Consider the following 16,041-nt stretch of genomic DNA (forward strand, 5'->3'; position numbering starts at 1 on the left):
GAAACGGAGTTTTACTTGTGAAAGCGTGTTTTATTACCTCAAAGTACTCATGTAAGAAGGCACTTTTGTTACAGCCATATTCCAAGCATTAAGTTTGCATTAAAATGGCATCACTGTCATTATATCATGGTGGGCGTGACGCTGGTGAGGGTGATGTCCCCAGCAATGCAGAGTTTGGTGATCTCGTTCAGCCTCTTCTCACGGAAGCCGTACTGCAGCAAGTGAGCGTCATCCACTGCCACCTTGAAGTGATCCACCTCGCAAAGGATCTGGAGCTGAAATAGAAACCCCAAATCAGCCAAAAAGATAACCATCGGGTTTGTTCAAGGAAGTTTTAAGCCACAGCCATGAGCAGGCTGGCACCGGCTGAAGGCTGCTGCCAGCGGAGTCCAGCCTGGTGGCATGTGGACGAGCTGGTGTGGCAACTCCCAGCTGCAAAAACACCGGTGACCTTTGCCTCCCCCAAAGTCCTGCTGTGCTCTTCCTCCTTCGTGTTTTAGCCCAGTTTCTGTCTTCTCATGACTATGACAGTGTTTGCAAGAAGCAGGACCCTGCAGTTCACACTGTGTTCTCACCAAATCTGAACCTTGTTTGCAGGAGAAAAAGCTGGCGAAGAGAGCACGGGGAAAATACTCCCTAGAAACCTGCCTGACACCTGCTGCAGAACGACAGCGTAAATAAGAAGGATTTAATAATAAATGGGAATAACGGAAGCTGGGGAGAAGTTACACCCTGGGCACGCAGGAGGGGTAAGAAGACCAGGGAAGGACCTCGGGGAGCCAAGGCCTGTGCTAAATCAGCGAGGTCCTTATGCTGAGCCCTGACTCAACCCTCCCAGCACGTGGTGCTGGTGCTACTGGCACAGAGACTGAGTTTTGGGGCGGGGTTTGTTACCTTGAAGGGTTTTCCAGCTTCAAACGGAAACCTAGGAGCTGTCCTGTCCTCCTTTCCCCAGTTATTCTGGAACATTGAATTGCAGACGATGACTTTCCTGTTGTCCTCCTTAAAGCGGGGATTAAAGTGGAAGGCGACATCATTCCCTTTCTTGAAATCCAGCGAAAACCTGCAAAGACAATAACAGACTGGCTGCTTTTTCTACAGAGTTTCATATAATATTTGATTACACCAGGCAGGTGTTATTCAGGAAGAGAAAGCAGATTCCTGCACCCCATGGAACCCCCCCGCTCTCGGTGCTGGACACTGCTGGTACCTGTTGGGGTTGGGGTTGACGGTCCCCGTGATGGTTATGAGCATCCGAGGGACGAGTCCTGTCTGCAGCGGCAGCTCGAAGGGCACTTTCTGGGAGACAACGGGGATTTGGTGTTAGAAAACCACGGCCAAAGCCAAGCGCTCAGGCACAGGCTGGCTCTCAATGTGACAACGCACCAGGGCAGCCCCGTGACACTGCAACAACCCTTGTCACCTGCCCTGGGGACAGCCGGCCCCACATCCCTCCCATGGCCAAGCAACATCAGGCACTGAAGACACCAAAACCCTTATAATAAGAGCTGTTACCAGCGGAGGAGCCGGTCCCCCCTGTGGAGGAGGAGGCCCAAATCCAGGGCCACTGGGCGGTTGTCCTGGGGCAGAATAGGGCCCTGGTCCTGCTGGTGCTCCAGGGAATGCTCCAGGTGCTCCGGGATACGCTCCCTGTCCTGCTGGTCCTCCTGGATATGCTCCCGGTGCTCCTGGATACGCTCCCGGTGCTCCGGGATATGCTCCGGGTGCTCCAGGATATGCTGCTGGTGCTCCAGGATAGGTCCCCGGTGCTGCTGGTGAGCCAGGATAGGTCCCGGGAGGGCCAGGATACGCTGGGAACCCCCCAGGACCTGGCTGGTTCCCCCAGGAGGGCCAGCCTTGGGGTGGGGGGGCAGAGGGGTTCGGGTTGTTGCCGGTGGACAAGGCGTCGGATAACTGGGGACAGAAAGGAGAGGAGAGGGTTAGGTGGGTGACAGTAATGCTGGGGGCAGGTTGAGGCCTCCAACACCCAACTTCTGTAGCCTACAGCGTGTGCTGAGGGCAGGAGCTCAACTGCTCCCCAGCATCAAGGGGGGGGTTGTGTGTCTGGGCTGAGGTTTCCAGAAAACCAGTAAATCCCGATGTGATGGAGCGGATCTGGGGAGTTATGCAGGTCACGAAGCTGCGCTCCCACCCCTTCTGAAGGTCCCTGCTTCAGGGCAATTAAATAATCACAGTGCCTGCTCTTTTTTTTTTTTTTTTTTAAAGAAAGCCATACTTACAGAGAAGCCGTCTGACATCTTTCCTAAAACAAAAAGACAAAGTACGCTTAAGTCATTTTTAACATACAGCAGCTGAAATATAGAGATTTTTGAGAAGAGTTACAGTTTACAGCATCAACAGGCTGGAAATTGATAAGTCCCATCATGTACCTGCCAGGCAGAGCCGACAACTCCGGTACCGCAGAACAAAACCTCGTCAGACCTGTGGGAGAAATCTAGGGTCATGGCCTGGAGCAGCCTGAACAGCTCTGGGGGTGAATCCAGCCCAAACACCCTCCGGATGAAATCGGCCGCTGCGGGGTTGGTGTCAAGGCAACACCATGGCTGACCTCACAACGCTGCGGAGAGGGGACACCAGACTGAAAGGACCTGGTGCTGCTCTGCCCCGAGAGCTCTCGGCTCCCTCCGGCCTCTCGATGGGTTTTCACCGGGTGTTTTGCTCTTTGCTTGCAGGGAAGCACCGCGCAGCATCGCAAACCGCTCCCTCCAGGAGCACCCTCCTCCCCCCAGAACCACAGGGCAATGTGGAGCTCGGCATCTGGTCCACCCTAAAAATGCCCGTGCCAGTCTGCTGTGCTCAGAAGTCAGGAAGATTTATTCCAGCCTCCAAACTCTTTTTAGAAAGAAAAAAAAAAAAAAACAAAACAAAAGGGCAGTGCTCACTGTTCTTTCTGCCTCCAGCAAACCCCGCTGTGCAGCACCGTGGGGGGACACGGCCACCTCCCTGCCCTGGCTATGGGGTGTTCGCTGTCTGTGTGTGACTCCGGGTGACACCCATGCCCCTTCAGGCTCTGCACCAGGGGAAGGCGCCCGGTGACAACGCTCTGTCCCCCGCGAAGGCGTGAGAAGGAGCAGAGCTACTCGCTGGGATGAGTAACACGGCCTCGACGCCCACCCGTGTCACGGGAGCAGTTTTGTCCTGCACGCCAGCTGCAGCCAGCGTTACTCACTTCCCCATCTCCCTGAGGCATCCTCCTGGAGAAGATTTCAATTAAAAAAAAAAAAAAATCCCTGCAGGGGGGGGCCGCAGCAGCAAACACAAGCTGCATGGGGAGCTACAAATCCAGCGCAGAACACTGGGGGACACGCAGCCACCCCATGACACGTGGGACGGATGCTTGCAGCAGGCCTGGAAGGGCGAGAGGAGCACAGGCACCCATGGGTGGAGGCCCCCTTTCTCCCCCCACGCATCCCCCCTCGCCCCACGCCGGCCGGAGGGCACCGCAGGAAGGACACATGTGCCACCAGCCGCTCCGGGCCAGCGGATAAAAGCTGCTTTACAAGTTTTATGAGTCCACACCGAGACGCTCTGCTGCAGCAGGGCCAAACACATACCTGCCTGCGTGCAGGAATAGCTGCGGCCCTGAGCTGGATTCCTCCCATCAAAGAGAACATTCATAAAGGAACAGGGGAAAAAAAAAAAAAAGGGAGAGGCAGAAACGCGGAAAGAAAAGGAAAATTCCAAATTGAAAACAGAAGGAAAAGTCTCTTTGAAAGACACATTCGGGTGCACAGCGGTCACAGCAAATCTGGCTGGCTTGCCTTAGGAATAACAAAACCCTCAAGTTTTCACAACCAACAAATAACCCCTTTCCCTGCAAAACTTCCTGGTTTTTTTCCCTGCTAAACCTCCTCATCCTGCGTGATTTTTAAGCCAGCCTTTCCACCAGCATCCAGAAGCCCAGACTGCTTGAAGAGCCCATATCTCGCAAAGCTTTTATTTGCCTTCTGGGGTGGGTTTTTTTTTTGAAGCCCTTGGGTTTTCCATTTGTTTGCAGGGTGAAGCTGAGGGTGCTCACACAGCTCCTGCGGAACCCCTGGGGTTGGATCCAGCTGGGTCAGCTTTGGTCGAGCTGCAGGGATGTGGCTGCTGATGGCTTGTGCTGCTCCAATGAGGGGGTCCTGCCTGCTCCCTGCTTTAATACCTTGAGGAGAAGCAATTTTGCTCCCTTGTATAGATTTCTTATTACTTCGGCCCCCATGGGACAGCGTGGCAGGAGCCTCATGTCTCCCCACCGGGATTGGAATGGCCTATTTGATATTTGTAACCAAAATTTTCAAAAAACACTATTCCTCTGCCACCAAATGGTGCCACGGGGCTCGAAGCCTGGCCGTCACCCTCTCCTCTCTCAGTCACTGTAGCGTGGTAGCTCTTGGGCCCATCTCTTGCTGGAAATGCTCCAGTGGGTTATTCACCCGTGACAGGGCTGTCATGGGTGTGGAAAGGGGATTTCTCCCCTTCGGCGGTGCCCCGAAGGCACATTTCCGACACCATTTGGGCTGCCAGACTTGAGCCCCAGCGAAATCTCCCCAGCGGCTCCCTGAGCTCTCACCAACCTGACGGAGGATCAGCTGCAGGGAACGTGTCTCTAAAGCCCCCCAAGGTTTTCCTGTATTCACTGGAAGCGGAAAAACTTCTCTTTGGGAAAAAACCCCAGAAGTTTTCCTCCCTTCGGCGCTATTTCTGCAGTGACTTTCCCGCGTGTCTTTCACCCCCCACGCACCGACACTCACTCCCACCTCTCCGTGTGGTTTTGGGGACACAGGCAGGGCTACCCCGACACCCTGCGAGTTCCAAACTGCCTTAGAGCTGCTTAATATTCAACACACACACAACCCCCCGCCGTTACCCCACGCATCCCCTACTGTTATTAACCGCAGAGCCCCATGTCCCACCTCCCACCCCCACGCACAAGGGGGACCCCTCCTTCGCAAGGCGATACGTGTTTTATCCCCCTGCTCCCACTCAGGACCCCCCACGGGTCATGCGCTGAACCCCCCCCCTCCCTCCCCGTGGGGACAAGCGCAGCCTTAACCCTTTCTTTGCAAGGCAATCTCTTAACCCCGCCGCTGCTCCCACTCGGGACCCCCGTGGGGGGGTGCAGCCACTCACCCGCCGTGCGGTGGCTCCCGGTGGCGGCTCCCGGCGCTGGGATCCCCCGGTAGCCGGGTGGCCCGGGCACGGCAGCGGGGACCCGCCTGTTCGGGGCGGGGACAGGGCGGGGACCCCGCGGATGCGCCGCGACCTGCCGCCCACGGGGCTCCCCACGCTGGGAAAGTCGCTGGCAGCACAAACCCAGCATTTGATTTCTCTTTATCAAGCGGTGACAGCGCCAACGGGCAGAAGACGGGAAAAAAAAATTGGGGTTTCTCGTGGTTTATGTCTCGAGTGGGGCTATGTCCACGCATCGGAGGTTTCCATTTTCCTGCCCCCACCATGAGTCACCGGCAAGATGTAACCCCTGCAAGAGATTTGTCTGCAGCTCTCCCGGCTCCACCCCCCCCAACTTAGTGCCCCTCGGCAAAACACAAATTTGCTCTGAAATTTTAAACGTTTTCAGCTTCTCTCCGAAGACTGCCAAGAAAAAAACAAAACAAAACGACACAGCAAAGCTTTGGTTTTCACCCCATGCAGCAAGGGCGGCAGAGGAGCGGCGCTGGATGCTGTGAGCTATCACTTCAGCAAGCACAGTTTTACTGCAGGTTGAGGGTGAATCATCTCCTCTGCTCAACGGGCTTCACAGCTTAAAGCAATAAAAAAGGAAAAGGCATGTTTTCGTGCTGAAATGCTGATCTGCTGCACGGCGCTGCTGGTAGAATAGAATAGAGTAGAAACTGTTAGAATAGAAATTAGAATAGAAATAAAAATTAGAATAGAAATAAAAATTAGAATAGAGGATAGAATAGGATTAGAATAGAATAGAATTAGAATAGAATTAGGCTAGAATAGAAATAGAATAAGAATTAGAATATTTCAGTTGGAAGAGACCCACAGTGATCATCTAGTCCAGCTGCCTGACCACTTCAGGACTGACTAAAAGTTATTAAGGGAAACACACTTTAATTGGTGTCATTAAAGATGTAGAAACCACTTTAAGGCAGTGGCTGAACTCAATGGCTTGGCTGATACTGCAGCTGATACCAAAAAAAGGGAAAAACCTGTTGAGTTTGGGTTTAATGAACTTTAGAATAATTTCTTCTTGTTCATCTCTGCTTATCTAAAAGACTGGGCTTTAAAAGAGGGCAGCCTGCTCTCTCCCAGAGCACCAGCCTGGATTTTAGCATCCTTCAGCTTCGTTTAATACTTGCCACAGGGATTCAGACAGAACTTAAGCCTTAGGCTGATGAGAGAGGTCAGGGATGCTCGAGGGGGTAGGACGCTCCACTCAGAGAAATATTTAAACAGGGAGTTCTGCTTCACTTGCCTTTCACAGCACCCAAACCTCACCGCAGTAAACACACACTGTGATATCTTTGGGCTGGTTTAGGGCACAACATTAAGCCAGTGATGTTGAAGGCTCCCTAATCCGTTGCATGAGTGTCTGGAGCTTCCTGAGCCTGGAACACAAGCAGGAGATCGCTGCTCTTCAGAACAACCCTCCGAGTCCTTACTCCAGCGTCTAAAACAGCCTTTCTGAGAGTGGATTAATCAAGAGGTGCACACGTGCAGTCATAAAGTTGATTAAAAGGACACAGACTAAGTGTTTTTAAGCAGGTACTGCTGACTTCTGCCTTCCCGGATAAGGCTGTATTAACTCGTTAGTGCACTGCTTTTTCCCTTCCTCCCTAAGACCCCTCAAATGTCTTTGGCAAGAGATATTTTCCTGAAAAACCTGTATTGCTATTATTTTCAGGATTTCACTCCAAACATTTAGCAAAAAGGTTTGCCTGTTTTTTTCCAGCACCAATACCATAAGCCTCGCGCTTCCAGTTATGCAACAGCCAGCGTTAAAAAAATGTTTGACCGAAAGGGAAAACACGAATCAAAATCTGAGCTAATTTCTTCACTTAAATAAACCAAGCAGCAGCGAGGATGACGAGCGAGCATCCCTTCAACATTCACAGGGTGGGTGCTGAGAGCCCTTTGCACGAGCGAGCTACGAAACGTCCGCATTTCACTTTGCTCCACATCATCTGAGTCATCCCGCCGTGACTCACACGGAGGTGTGGCGACTGGTTTTCAAGCTTTGCCTCTCGGGATAGAGAAAAAGAGAGCAGCTGGGTTTACTGCCAGAGCTCTAAGCAAGCGAGGGAGTGCACGAAGGCGCCGGCTCTGTAGGAGAGGTAAGTCACGGCAAGCGCGTCTCTCGCTTGCGGCGTTGCAACGCCTTGTGATGCAGGGCCTTGCAACCCAGGGCTGGCTGCTTTTCAAAAGTGGGTAAAAAAAGTAGTCATTTCTCAAAAACAGGCATATGCTTGGGTTTGGGATTTTTTTTTTAAGCACTCGTAAGTATCCTGTTTGCTTTAGAAACTCTTAATGTAAAACACAACCCTGCTTTGTACCACATACAGTTTACAGCCACAGAATTGCAGACACAAGGGGTGGGAGAGATGAGGTGGAGGACCCAGGCAGAGACAGGGGACCCAGGCAGGCGGCTCGGCCGTCAGATCACGCCGTTTCTTCGGGATGTACTCTCCGACGTGCCCTTCGCTGCAGCCAAACACGTTCTCTAAACACAATTAACTTTCCCCATTTGAAAATGCCCAGCGTTTATCTGATCGCATGCAAGAGCCAAGTGATGCTTAATGGCCATCAGCAATAAGGCTAGAGATGAGCTAATTAGCTCAATTCCACAGTGGGCTCAGGGTCAGTCAGGGCCTGGGAGTAACTCACCCACCAACTCTGGGTTCCCAAGACACTCAGGCACCATTACCCTATACAGCAACATCATACATTATTAAACATTCTCCTCTAGCAAAAACCTTTGACAAGCTGCTCTGCAAGAGTTTCAGTGTCTATCAAGTGCTGTTTATTGAGGGGCTTGCCTGCCATTGTGTCCCGGCAATGTTTGCCATCGAGTTAATTAACTACATACTGTGGTAGTTTAAAAGAAGCCATTTAAGCTGAAGAACTGCACAAGACTGAGCAGACAGATAGATAAAAAATTAATTAATGGAGACTGGATGCTAGAAGCCAGGAGAAGAGGTGATAGGAGAGCAGGGGGCTGGAGCAGCAGCTGCCTCGTGCCACCGCAGGGGCAGGGACTGAAGGAGGCAGGCGGCTGTGCCATGCCAGCAGTGCAGGCAGTCCCTGTCCTCTTCAGGGAATCCCAGAATCATCTCAGTTGGAAAAGACCTTGAAGCTCCTCCAGTCCAACCATGAACCTCACACTGACCGTTCTCAACTCCACCAGATCCCTCAGCGCTGGGTCAACCCGACTCTTCAACCCCTCCAGGGATGGGGACTCCCCCCCTGCCCTGGGCAGCCCATTCCAACGCCCAACAACCCCTTCTGCAAAGAAATACTTCCTAAGAGACAGTCTGACCCTGCCCTGGCGCAGCTTGAGGCCATTCCCTCTTGTGCTGGCGCTTGTTCCTTGGGTCAAGAGACTCATCCCCCCTCTCTGCACCCTCCTTTCAGGGAGTTGTAGAGGGCCATGAGGTCTCCCCTCAGCCTCCTCTTCTCCAGACTAAACCCCCCCAGTTCCCTCAGCCGCTCCCCACCAGACCTGTGCTCCAGACCCTGCACCAGCTCCGTTGCCCTTCTCTGGACACGCTCGAGTCATTCAATGGCCTTTTTGGAGTGAGGGGCCCAAAACTGAACCCAGGAATTGAGGTGCAGCCTCACCAGTGCTGAGTCCAGGGGTAAGATCCCTTCCATGTCTCTGTTGGAAGGGAAGGGGGGAGGATGCTGAGTTCAGTTGCTTAAGGCTTGAAGGTTGGTTTGTTTTGAAGACAGTTTAAAAAAATATACATTTTTATACATAAAATATATACATACACACATTAAAATATATATACACATAAAAAAATATATAGCTAGGTGACAGTTTACAATTACAACTCAGAATTATCAACCCTTTACTTGATCCCAGTATGCTTTATTTTACACTGACATAGGTCAGGAGTTAATGTCTTCTGCATCTTCTATTCTTGGGGATACTGAGTCTCCCAGAGGCAAAAGACCCCACCCCGATGGGTGATCTCTCTCTATAAAGTTAAATAACTTCAAAGCAGTAATTTCAAACTGCTTATAGGAAATTAATAAACAGAAAGTGGCTTCTCTCTTGTCTTAGAATCACAGAATCATGGGATGGTTTGGTTGGAAGGGACCTTAAAGATCATCCAGTCCCACCCCCCTGCCACGGGCAGGGACACCTTCCACTAGCCCAGGTTGCCCAAAGCCCCATCCAACCTGGCGTTAAACACTTCCTCAAACTTTCTTGATGGTAAATTAATGGGAAGGATATCAGTCTAGAGGGCAAGAAGCTCAATTGCACAAGAGTTCCACTCCCCTTTTCAGAGCAGAACAACGCACATCCACATGACTATCAGTCTCATGATTTCTGTGGCCTGACTTGTGCATGGGGTCAGCAGGAACCGTCATGTGCAGCGTTTGGGCTTCAGATCCACCACCAAGGCCGTGCTCGGCACAACCCCAAGGTGCTAAATTCAACCAGCATCTCTCCTTCCTCCCCCTGCAACCTCCCAGGCTGGCAAACGGGAACCGCGACCACGTCACCTCCTTTCTCAGACACAGGAATGAGGTTCTGAGTGTCACAGATGCCTTTGCGGAGCCCCACGCTGCACCTCCCCGAGGTGTCACTTCAGTTTCAGCCCTGCATGCCAGTGGCTGAGTCACCTCCAACTCCCCACCCCTCCGCAGCAATAAAAAAGGGCATCACAGGAAAAGCAGGCAACGGGACTCTTCGCCGTGGCCTGCCAGGCTTTATGCAATACCCTCCCAGGACTTCTGAAAACAGCCTCCTGCAGAGAATCCAACAGCCCCACTTCTCCTCATTTTTTGGGGAGATGGCTCATTCAAGAGCTTCCTTGGCTGCATTACTCACCCCCTCCCTCCGCCCAACATAGCCTTGCTCTGGTGCTAGTGAAAAATTAAATGGGGAGGAAGGTTGAGAACTTTGATAACTCAAGTTTGATGGTAAAGAAAGCAAAAGCAGCAGATAAACAGCACTGATGCTAGCAGCACCATCCCTGCTGCTCACATGTACAAGCAAGTCTGGACTTGCTCTTTATCCAGTAGCAGCTCCCTTCTATTCTCTCTTTATAAAACACAAAGCAAAACTCCTGCCTTGGCAGCTTCCTTCTCCTAGAAAACCGAGTACCGGCGCAAAATCGCAGCTCATCCAGTTCCCTCTTGCTCTGACAGTGCCAGGATGAACAGCAAGTCCACCCCCAGAAAGCTCCGCACAGCCTCTAATGCTGATGCTGTAGATGAGCAAAACCACGCCACAGTTTGAAGCTTTTATATTATTAAAGATGAATAAATGAGAAGCACTTTGCACTTGACGTGCAGATCTGAGCATTGAGTGTCTTTCCAAGGATTAAACGAGCCTTGTAGCAATTTGTGTCAATAGAGATTTACAAAAGTCTTCAAAACCCCCGTGGCTTCAAACTTAACAGTAACTGCCGCCGCCTCCTCTGCGCAGCACGTTGCCCAGGGGCCCTTAAGGAAGGTCCTTTGTCCTAACGTTATTAAATAAATGGATGGAAAATCCCTACAGCGATCCCAAATGCCTGTGCAGATGGGGTGAAAGACCCCCATGGCTTGTTGCCATCAGAAAAACAAGGTCCTGGTGCTTTTCTTGGCCATACTCTGTGCTTGCCCAAACCTGCAGCCAACTCATTCATTCAGCCTTACAGAAAGCTCATCCAGCCTAAAAAGCCAAAAGGAATAGCGCTGTGTTGCAGGAAGGGGTTGAATCAGTTCAAGCCCACCCCCACCAAAGCTGGGGGGTTTCCCTGTTGGGGTGCAGCACCCACAGATCCAGGAGGCCAGTGGAGGGCTCACACAGTCAGCCTGGCCCCGGGGCTTCTTGACTCCAGTTGGCCCCAACACAGCTTTGCCTCGATAAGGAGGGTGGAAGCCCCGTGTGATATCACACTGAATATCCATGGAAATAAAACGTGAAGGCTAAAGAAAGGCAGGAGAGTTGAGCCTGATCCAGCAGAAAGCCAGCTGCAATGCCAACCACTCTAAAAATTTTACCTTAAAATAACTGTATTACAACAGCAATCATAAATTTAGGTTGGAAAAGACGTTTAAGATCATCGAGTCTAAGTGCAATGGGTGGCTTTTACCATAGCTCAGGAAACTAGGAGAGAGAGGAAAGGGAAGAGCTTTTTAAGAGTCCCTGGCAGGTGAGCAGACTTTCCTTCTTTGCTGCACTGCTTTTGATGCTAGATTTTTGCAGAGCACAGAAATTCATTCTCCTCTGAAACCTTACACTAAACAGGGCTCAGATTTAAATCTCACGTACAGTGTCTGTTCTTCCTGTAGAAGTCAAATCTAACGCAGTGTAATACAAGCCTGTGCAAAGACACAAGTTATAACGACATCTCCCAAACAGCACTGTAAGTTACTACAGTGTTGTCGGTCGTCTTACCCATTTTTTATGAAGTTCAACGTTAAAAATAATCGGCAGCCGATCAAGCTCTCTGCCAGGGAGGATTTGCCGAGGAGAGGCGAGGCAGGAGGGCTGGGAGCAGCACCAGTGCCCTCTGCTGATGGCAGTGGGATGGTGGATGGGCAGCTCGAAGAGCAAAAAAACCAGGGGGACAACACCAGGCTTTGATTTACACAACAGCATGAGCTCATTTTTCCAGCATCTGGCTTTTCTTCGAGCCACTCGGAATGGTTTTTGCTCGGTGTCACTCCACAGACACTCGCTTTTGGGCGACTACATACTCTGACAGCCGTTACAGACCAAGAGAAGAGCATCAAGAGGAGGAGGATGGTGGCGGCAGCTCGGACCTACCCATGTGATTACCCCCGTGTCCCAGATTACACGGTGTCGCTCATGCTCGGCTTTCTGAGCAGGAAAACGGGGACAGCATCAAGGTTGAAATCCAAACATGAAAGCGTGAGGTGGAAGCTGCTAAGACGTTGAAGGGCCTGTATTAAAGTTTTCAAGATAATCAACTCTCGGTGAGTTCCTTGAGGAGCACCAAAGAACTCCAGCTTTACACAGCTCAACACACAGCGAGAAGCACCAGGATTAAAGCAGTAACTCTTCCCACTTTTAAGCAAACTTAAAAATAGGTTATTCTGCCACTTTCTCTGTGCTGGAGGGTCTTGCCCTATAACTGAAGGGAATACAGGCAAATGGGAACAGGATTCAAAACCCCTTTGAACAATTGTATCATACAAAGCACTATATAAAGCTTTTCACATTGTGCAGATTAGGCACATTCTTGTGAAAAAGCACCATAATAACTTTTCATTATCCTTTAACAGCTTCATAAAAGGGGAGTATCCTGACAGATCACCCCTTGTTAACACACACTGGGTTCCCACCAGAAGCACAGATCTACCCCAGAACACCACCTCATTAATTAGCCCGAGTAAGCCCAGGAAGTCACAAATGAAATCTGCAGTCATTTGTCACCTTCTGAATTTGTTTCAAGAACAGATAAATTCCATGTTTGCTTTTAATCAGACATGGAACAGTGTGAATTTCTGGAGTCATGGGGTGATTCTGGTGGGAAGGGACATCAGGAGGTTCTTAATCCCCACTCGGAGCAGAGCCAGCTCCGAGGTCAGCCCAGGGCTTTATCCAGGCCAGCCTTCAAAACCTCCAAGGATGGAGATTGCACCACTGCTTTGGGCAACGCGCTCCAACGCTTGACTGGCCTCATGGTGACAAAGTTTCTCCTTGTTGCTGGTCTGACTCTATTCCACCACCAGCAGGAAGTTTTTCTCTTTAAACTTTAACTAATTCCCCCCATTTCACACCGAGGATGCCAGCTCCAGCCTAAATGTCACTCAGAAACAGTAACAGGATAAGGCACAGCAGGGTACCCGATTCTACCCAACCTCTCCCCAAGATCCAACCTTTAATAATTTCAATAGCTGTTGCTGGTCTGACTCTCTTGCTTACATTCCTGCCACCATCCAGTTCTGCAGTAATATGAGCTGGTGTTTGCTTTAGAACATGGTCTCCACCACCAGCAGGAAGTTTTCTTCTTTAAACTATAACTAATTCCCCCCCATTTCACACCGAGGATGCCAGCTCCAGCCTAAACATCACTCAGAAACAGTAACAGGCTAAGGCACAGCAGGGTACCCAACTTCCACCCAACCTCTCCCCAAGATAATTTAAATAGCTCACCCTCCACAGGACCCCTCTCTAGCTCGGAGAAAGGAGTTCCTCTGCAGGGCCTGAAATTAAATGCTTACAGTGGACATGTGCTCCAGCTCCTCTTCTGGGTGACCTTCCTCCCGCTGCCAGGTGGCCTAATGAAGTGTCTCCTCACCAAGGCCTCAGCCCTTTACACCAGCTTTTTGCTCTGCCCCATCAGCAGAACACTTTGCGGGATGTATGTGGGGTTACATCAGAGGAGTTATCTGGTTTGAAGATAACTGGGGTGGTGGCAGAGGAGGATGAGATAAGGAGCTGTATGTTAAACCATCATTACTGCCAAGCAAAAGAAACGCGCTGATTGATGGTACAGCTTGATGCAAGAGTTTAAGGGTTAAGTGCTGCATGAATTCCCTCCCCTGATTACATGAATCTGCAAGAGCAGGTAAGATCTTGTGCAGACAACAGAACTAGGACCTGAAATTAAACCCACAGGTGAGCCGAGGGACTCCTGAGCACAGACCTTCCCTGTCGAGTGTCATGAGAAAGTTGGAAAGAGGACAGAAACACAGGTATTGTTATTTTCTCTCTCCCATCTCTCGTTTAACAGGGAGGGTACCCTTTGGAAAGTGATACCACAGAACTGAAGTGCTTGTAGCATTACACTGACTAGCCCTTTTTACTTATCTAGGTGTAACTTGTAACTTAACTTTACCATAACTCAGCTGCTGCACAGGGGATACAAAGTCCCCATTCTTCCATCTTCACTGTCATCAAATGGATCAACTTGGACAACCAGCAGATCTCTGAAACAAAAGTACTTGCTTTCAACAGCGCCTTGGTGCACACAGCTTTTAACATCAGATTTCCCACATACCTGAGATTCTGCCAAGAGTGACCAAAAAAAAAAAAAAAAATTTTACCTTGCTGTTACCAGCTTAACGGGTGTGTGCATGCATGCGTGTTTTTAGATCGAGTTACCTCAAATTCTGCTGAATTGGGAAAGCAGAGAAGTTAGAGTTGATCCTGCCACAACAACTACCCTGAATTTGGGAAAACGGGGCCAACACGAGATGAAGTTTACCACGGCCATGTCTATCTAGCCCGTGTCCCTCGTCAGACGAGGACCTTTAGCACAGCAAGCCCAGCACCTGCACTCAGGTACGGGTGAGTGGTGGGTGGAGCCCAGCCTGCCAGCGCAGAGCTCCCACCTCCCAGCGTCACAAATACCTCTCTATCCACCCGCAGAGCGCGTCTGGATCCAAGTCCACTCGAGGTCTTTCTCCAGATGTCTCGGGGGAAAGCACACGACGTTGTGTAACGCAGCCACAGTTTCTCTTGCAGTGTGCGCCAGTTGCTTCGAAGCTTATATTAAAGTTGAAACTTGCATTTCTTGATTTGCCAGATGGCACTTAACCCAGTAATCTTTGTGTCTGGTGAATAACGGCTGTTTGAAGTGTACAGAACTGCTTTCTAATAAATGGCATTTTGTGCTTAACTTCAGAAATAGGAAAGCTGCTCAAGAAAAACACGTATGAAGAGTTTTGTCCTTAGATGCCTAAGGGCTCTTGCTACACAGAGGCTAAAGACCACGATCCTATCACCACTCCACCCTTCAGACAGCGTGGAGGCTGGTCAGCGAATCGATGCCTGGGCATAGAAATGGGCCTAAACTTGCCTGGAGAGCGTTTAGGCGTTTGCCTCGACAACAGCAGGCCAGAACTATCACATCCTGTATCGTGGATCTAACCACACACCCACGCACCACTTTGCAAGACCCCTGGAATAGCTTTTCAAAACTAGCTACTCCCCTAAGAGTTATGTAGATTTGACACTTGTCAAATCCCCCCCTCAATTTGATTAAAGTTTTTTTGAGTTTTTTAATCAGCCATTAACAAAACTGGGTCAGCATACCCCCATCCACCAATGTATAAGAGTTGCGAGAGAATTCATTTGAGGAATCCAGAGGAGGAGACAACCCCACAGCTGAGCTCTGTGAAGACAGAACAATGCTTTATTAACAGATATAAGGATTACATACACTGCATGGTCTAAGACGAGCTTGTTTTCCAATCCTTAAAGTGGTTAATTACTTTTGTTTCCACTCATTACTGCTTGCTGCTGCCATTTTTACCTTCCTGAAAGGGTGAAGGTGTGGACAAAGGTAGCAGCAGCACTGGCCAGCTCAGTGTGAACCGTTCTACAAGCCACTATAAAGGAAAAATGTAAATGTAGTGATGAGTGATGCCCAAACTTTGTAGTTCACACTACTGCCAAGCCCTGGAGTTTCTCAGTTATCCACCCTATCCCATAAAACTCCTGATAAACACATAAGAACATTGGTTTGCGGGTCACTTACCACATCCACATGTGTCAATCTAGCCTAGGAGTTGTTCAGAGCCAGGAAAAAACTCACACCATATTCTTCACAGGTAAAAAAATTCCTCCCATTCCTCCTCTAGAACAAGCAAGATCAGATAGTTTTTCTCTTAATTAACAAGGCAGTTTGTGAAGAGGCAATACCCGAGGCTGACAGGCTACAATACAGCAACGGCCACATCCACACTTAATACGCCTTATGCACAGGCTGCAAAAAAAAAAAAAATCACAAAAGGAAGAGGAAAAACACTCACAGAAGTCAAGTAATTCTGATTTTATATTCAGTCTTTGCAAATCAAGGATGTCCTATTTTTACTATTCAAGGCAAAAGTCTACACAAGCATGTCAAAAGCAGTAATTGAAAAACAGTAAACACAACA

General features: G+C 49.9%; 1 protein-coding gene across 1 annotated transcript; it reads right to left on the reverse strand.

Annotated features, from left to right (window-relative positions):
* Positions 1–9: 9 nt before the first annotated feature.
* LGALS3 (galectin 3) lies at positions 10–5,212 on the reverse strand. The gene is made up of 7 exons (XM_074821094.1): positions 5,134–5,212; positions 2,391–2,442; positions 2,241–2,263; positions 1,516–1,914; positions 1,211–1,299; positions 895–1,063; positions 10–275 (listed from the first exon to the last, which is right to left on the reverse strand). The coding sequence occupies exons 3-7, from the start codon at positions 2,256–2,258 to the stop codon at positions 120–122; spliced, it is 831 nt and encodes a 276-aa protein (XP_074677195.1). The 5' UTR covers positions 2,259–2,263; positions 2,391–2,442; positions 5,134–5,212; the 3' UTR covers positions 10–119.
* Positions 5,213–16,041: the final 10,829 nt, after the last annotated feature.

The sequence above is a fragment of the Strix aluco genome, chromosome 4 (assembly GCF_031877795.1).
Source record: "Strix aluco isolate bStrAlu1 chromosome 4, bStrAlu1.hap1, whole genome shotgun sequence".
In the NCBI taxonomy this organism is placed as follows: domain Eukaryota; kingdom Metazoa; phylum Chordata; class Aves; order Strigiformes; family Strigidae; genus Strix; species Strix aluco.

Bases quoted from the DNA above. Each gene is read 5' to 3' on its own strand.
- LGALS3 (XM_074821094.1), bottom strand. The intron at 1,300-1,515 runs GTAACAGCTCTT...GTTGTCTCCCAG, and splicing joins GGGGACCGGCTCCTCCGCTG to AAAGTGCCCTTCGAGCTGCC. The intron at 276-894 runs GTAACAAACCCC...TTTCTATTTCAG, and splicing joins AAGCTGGAAAACCCTTCAAG to CTCCAGATCCTTTGCGAGGT.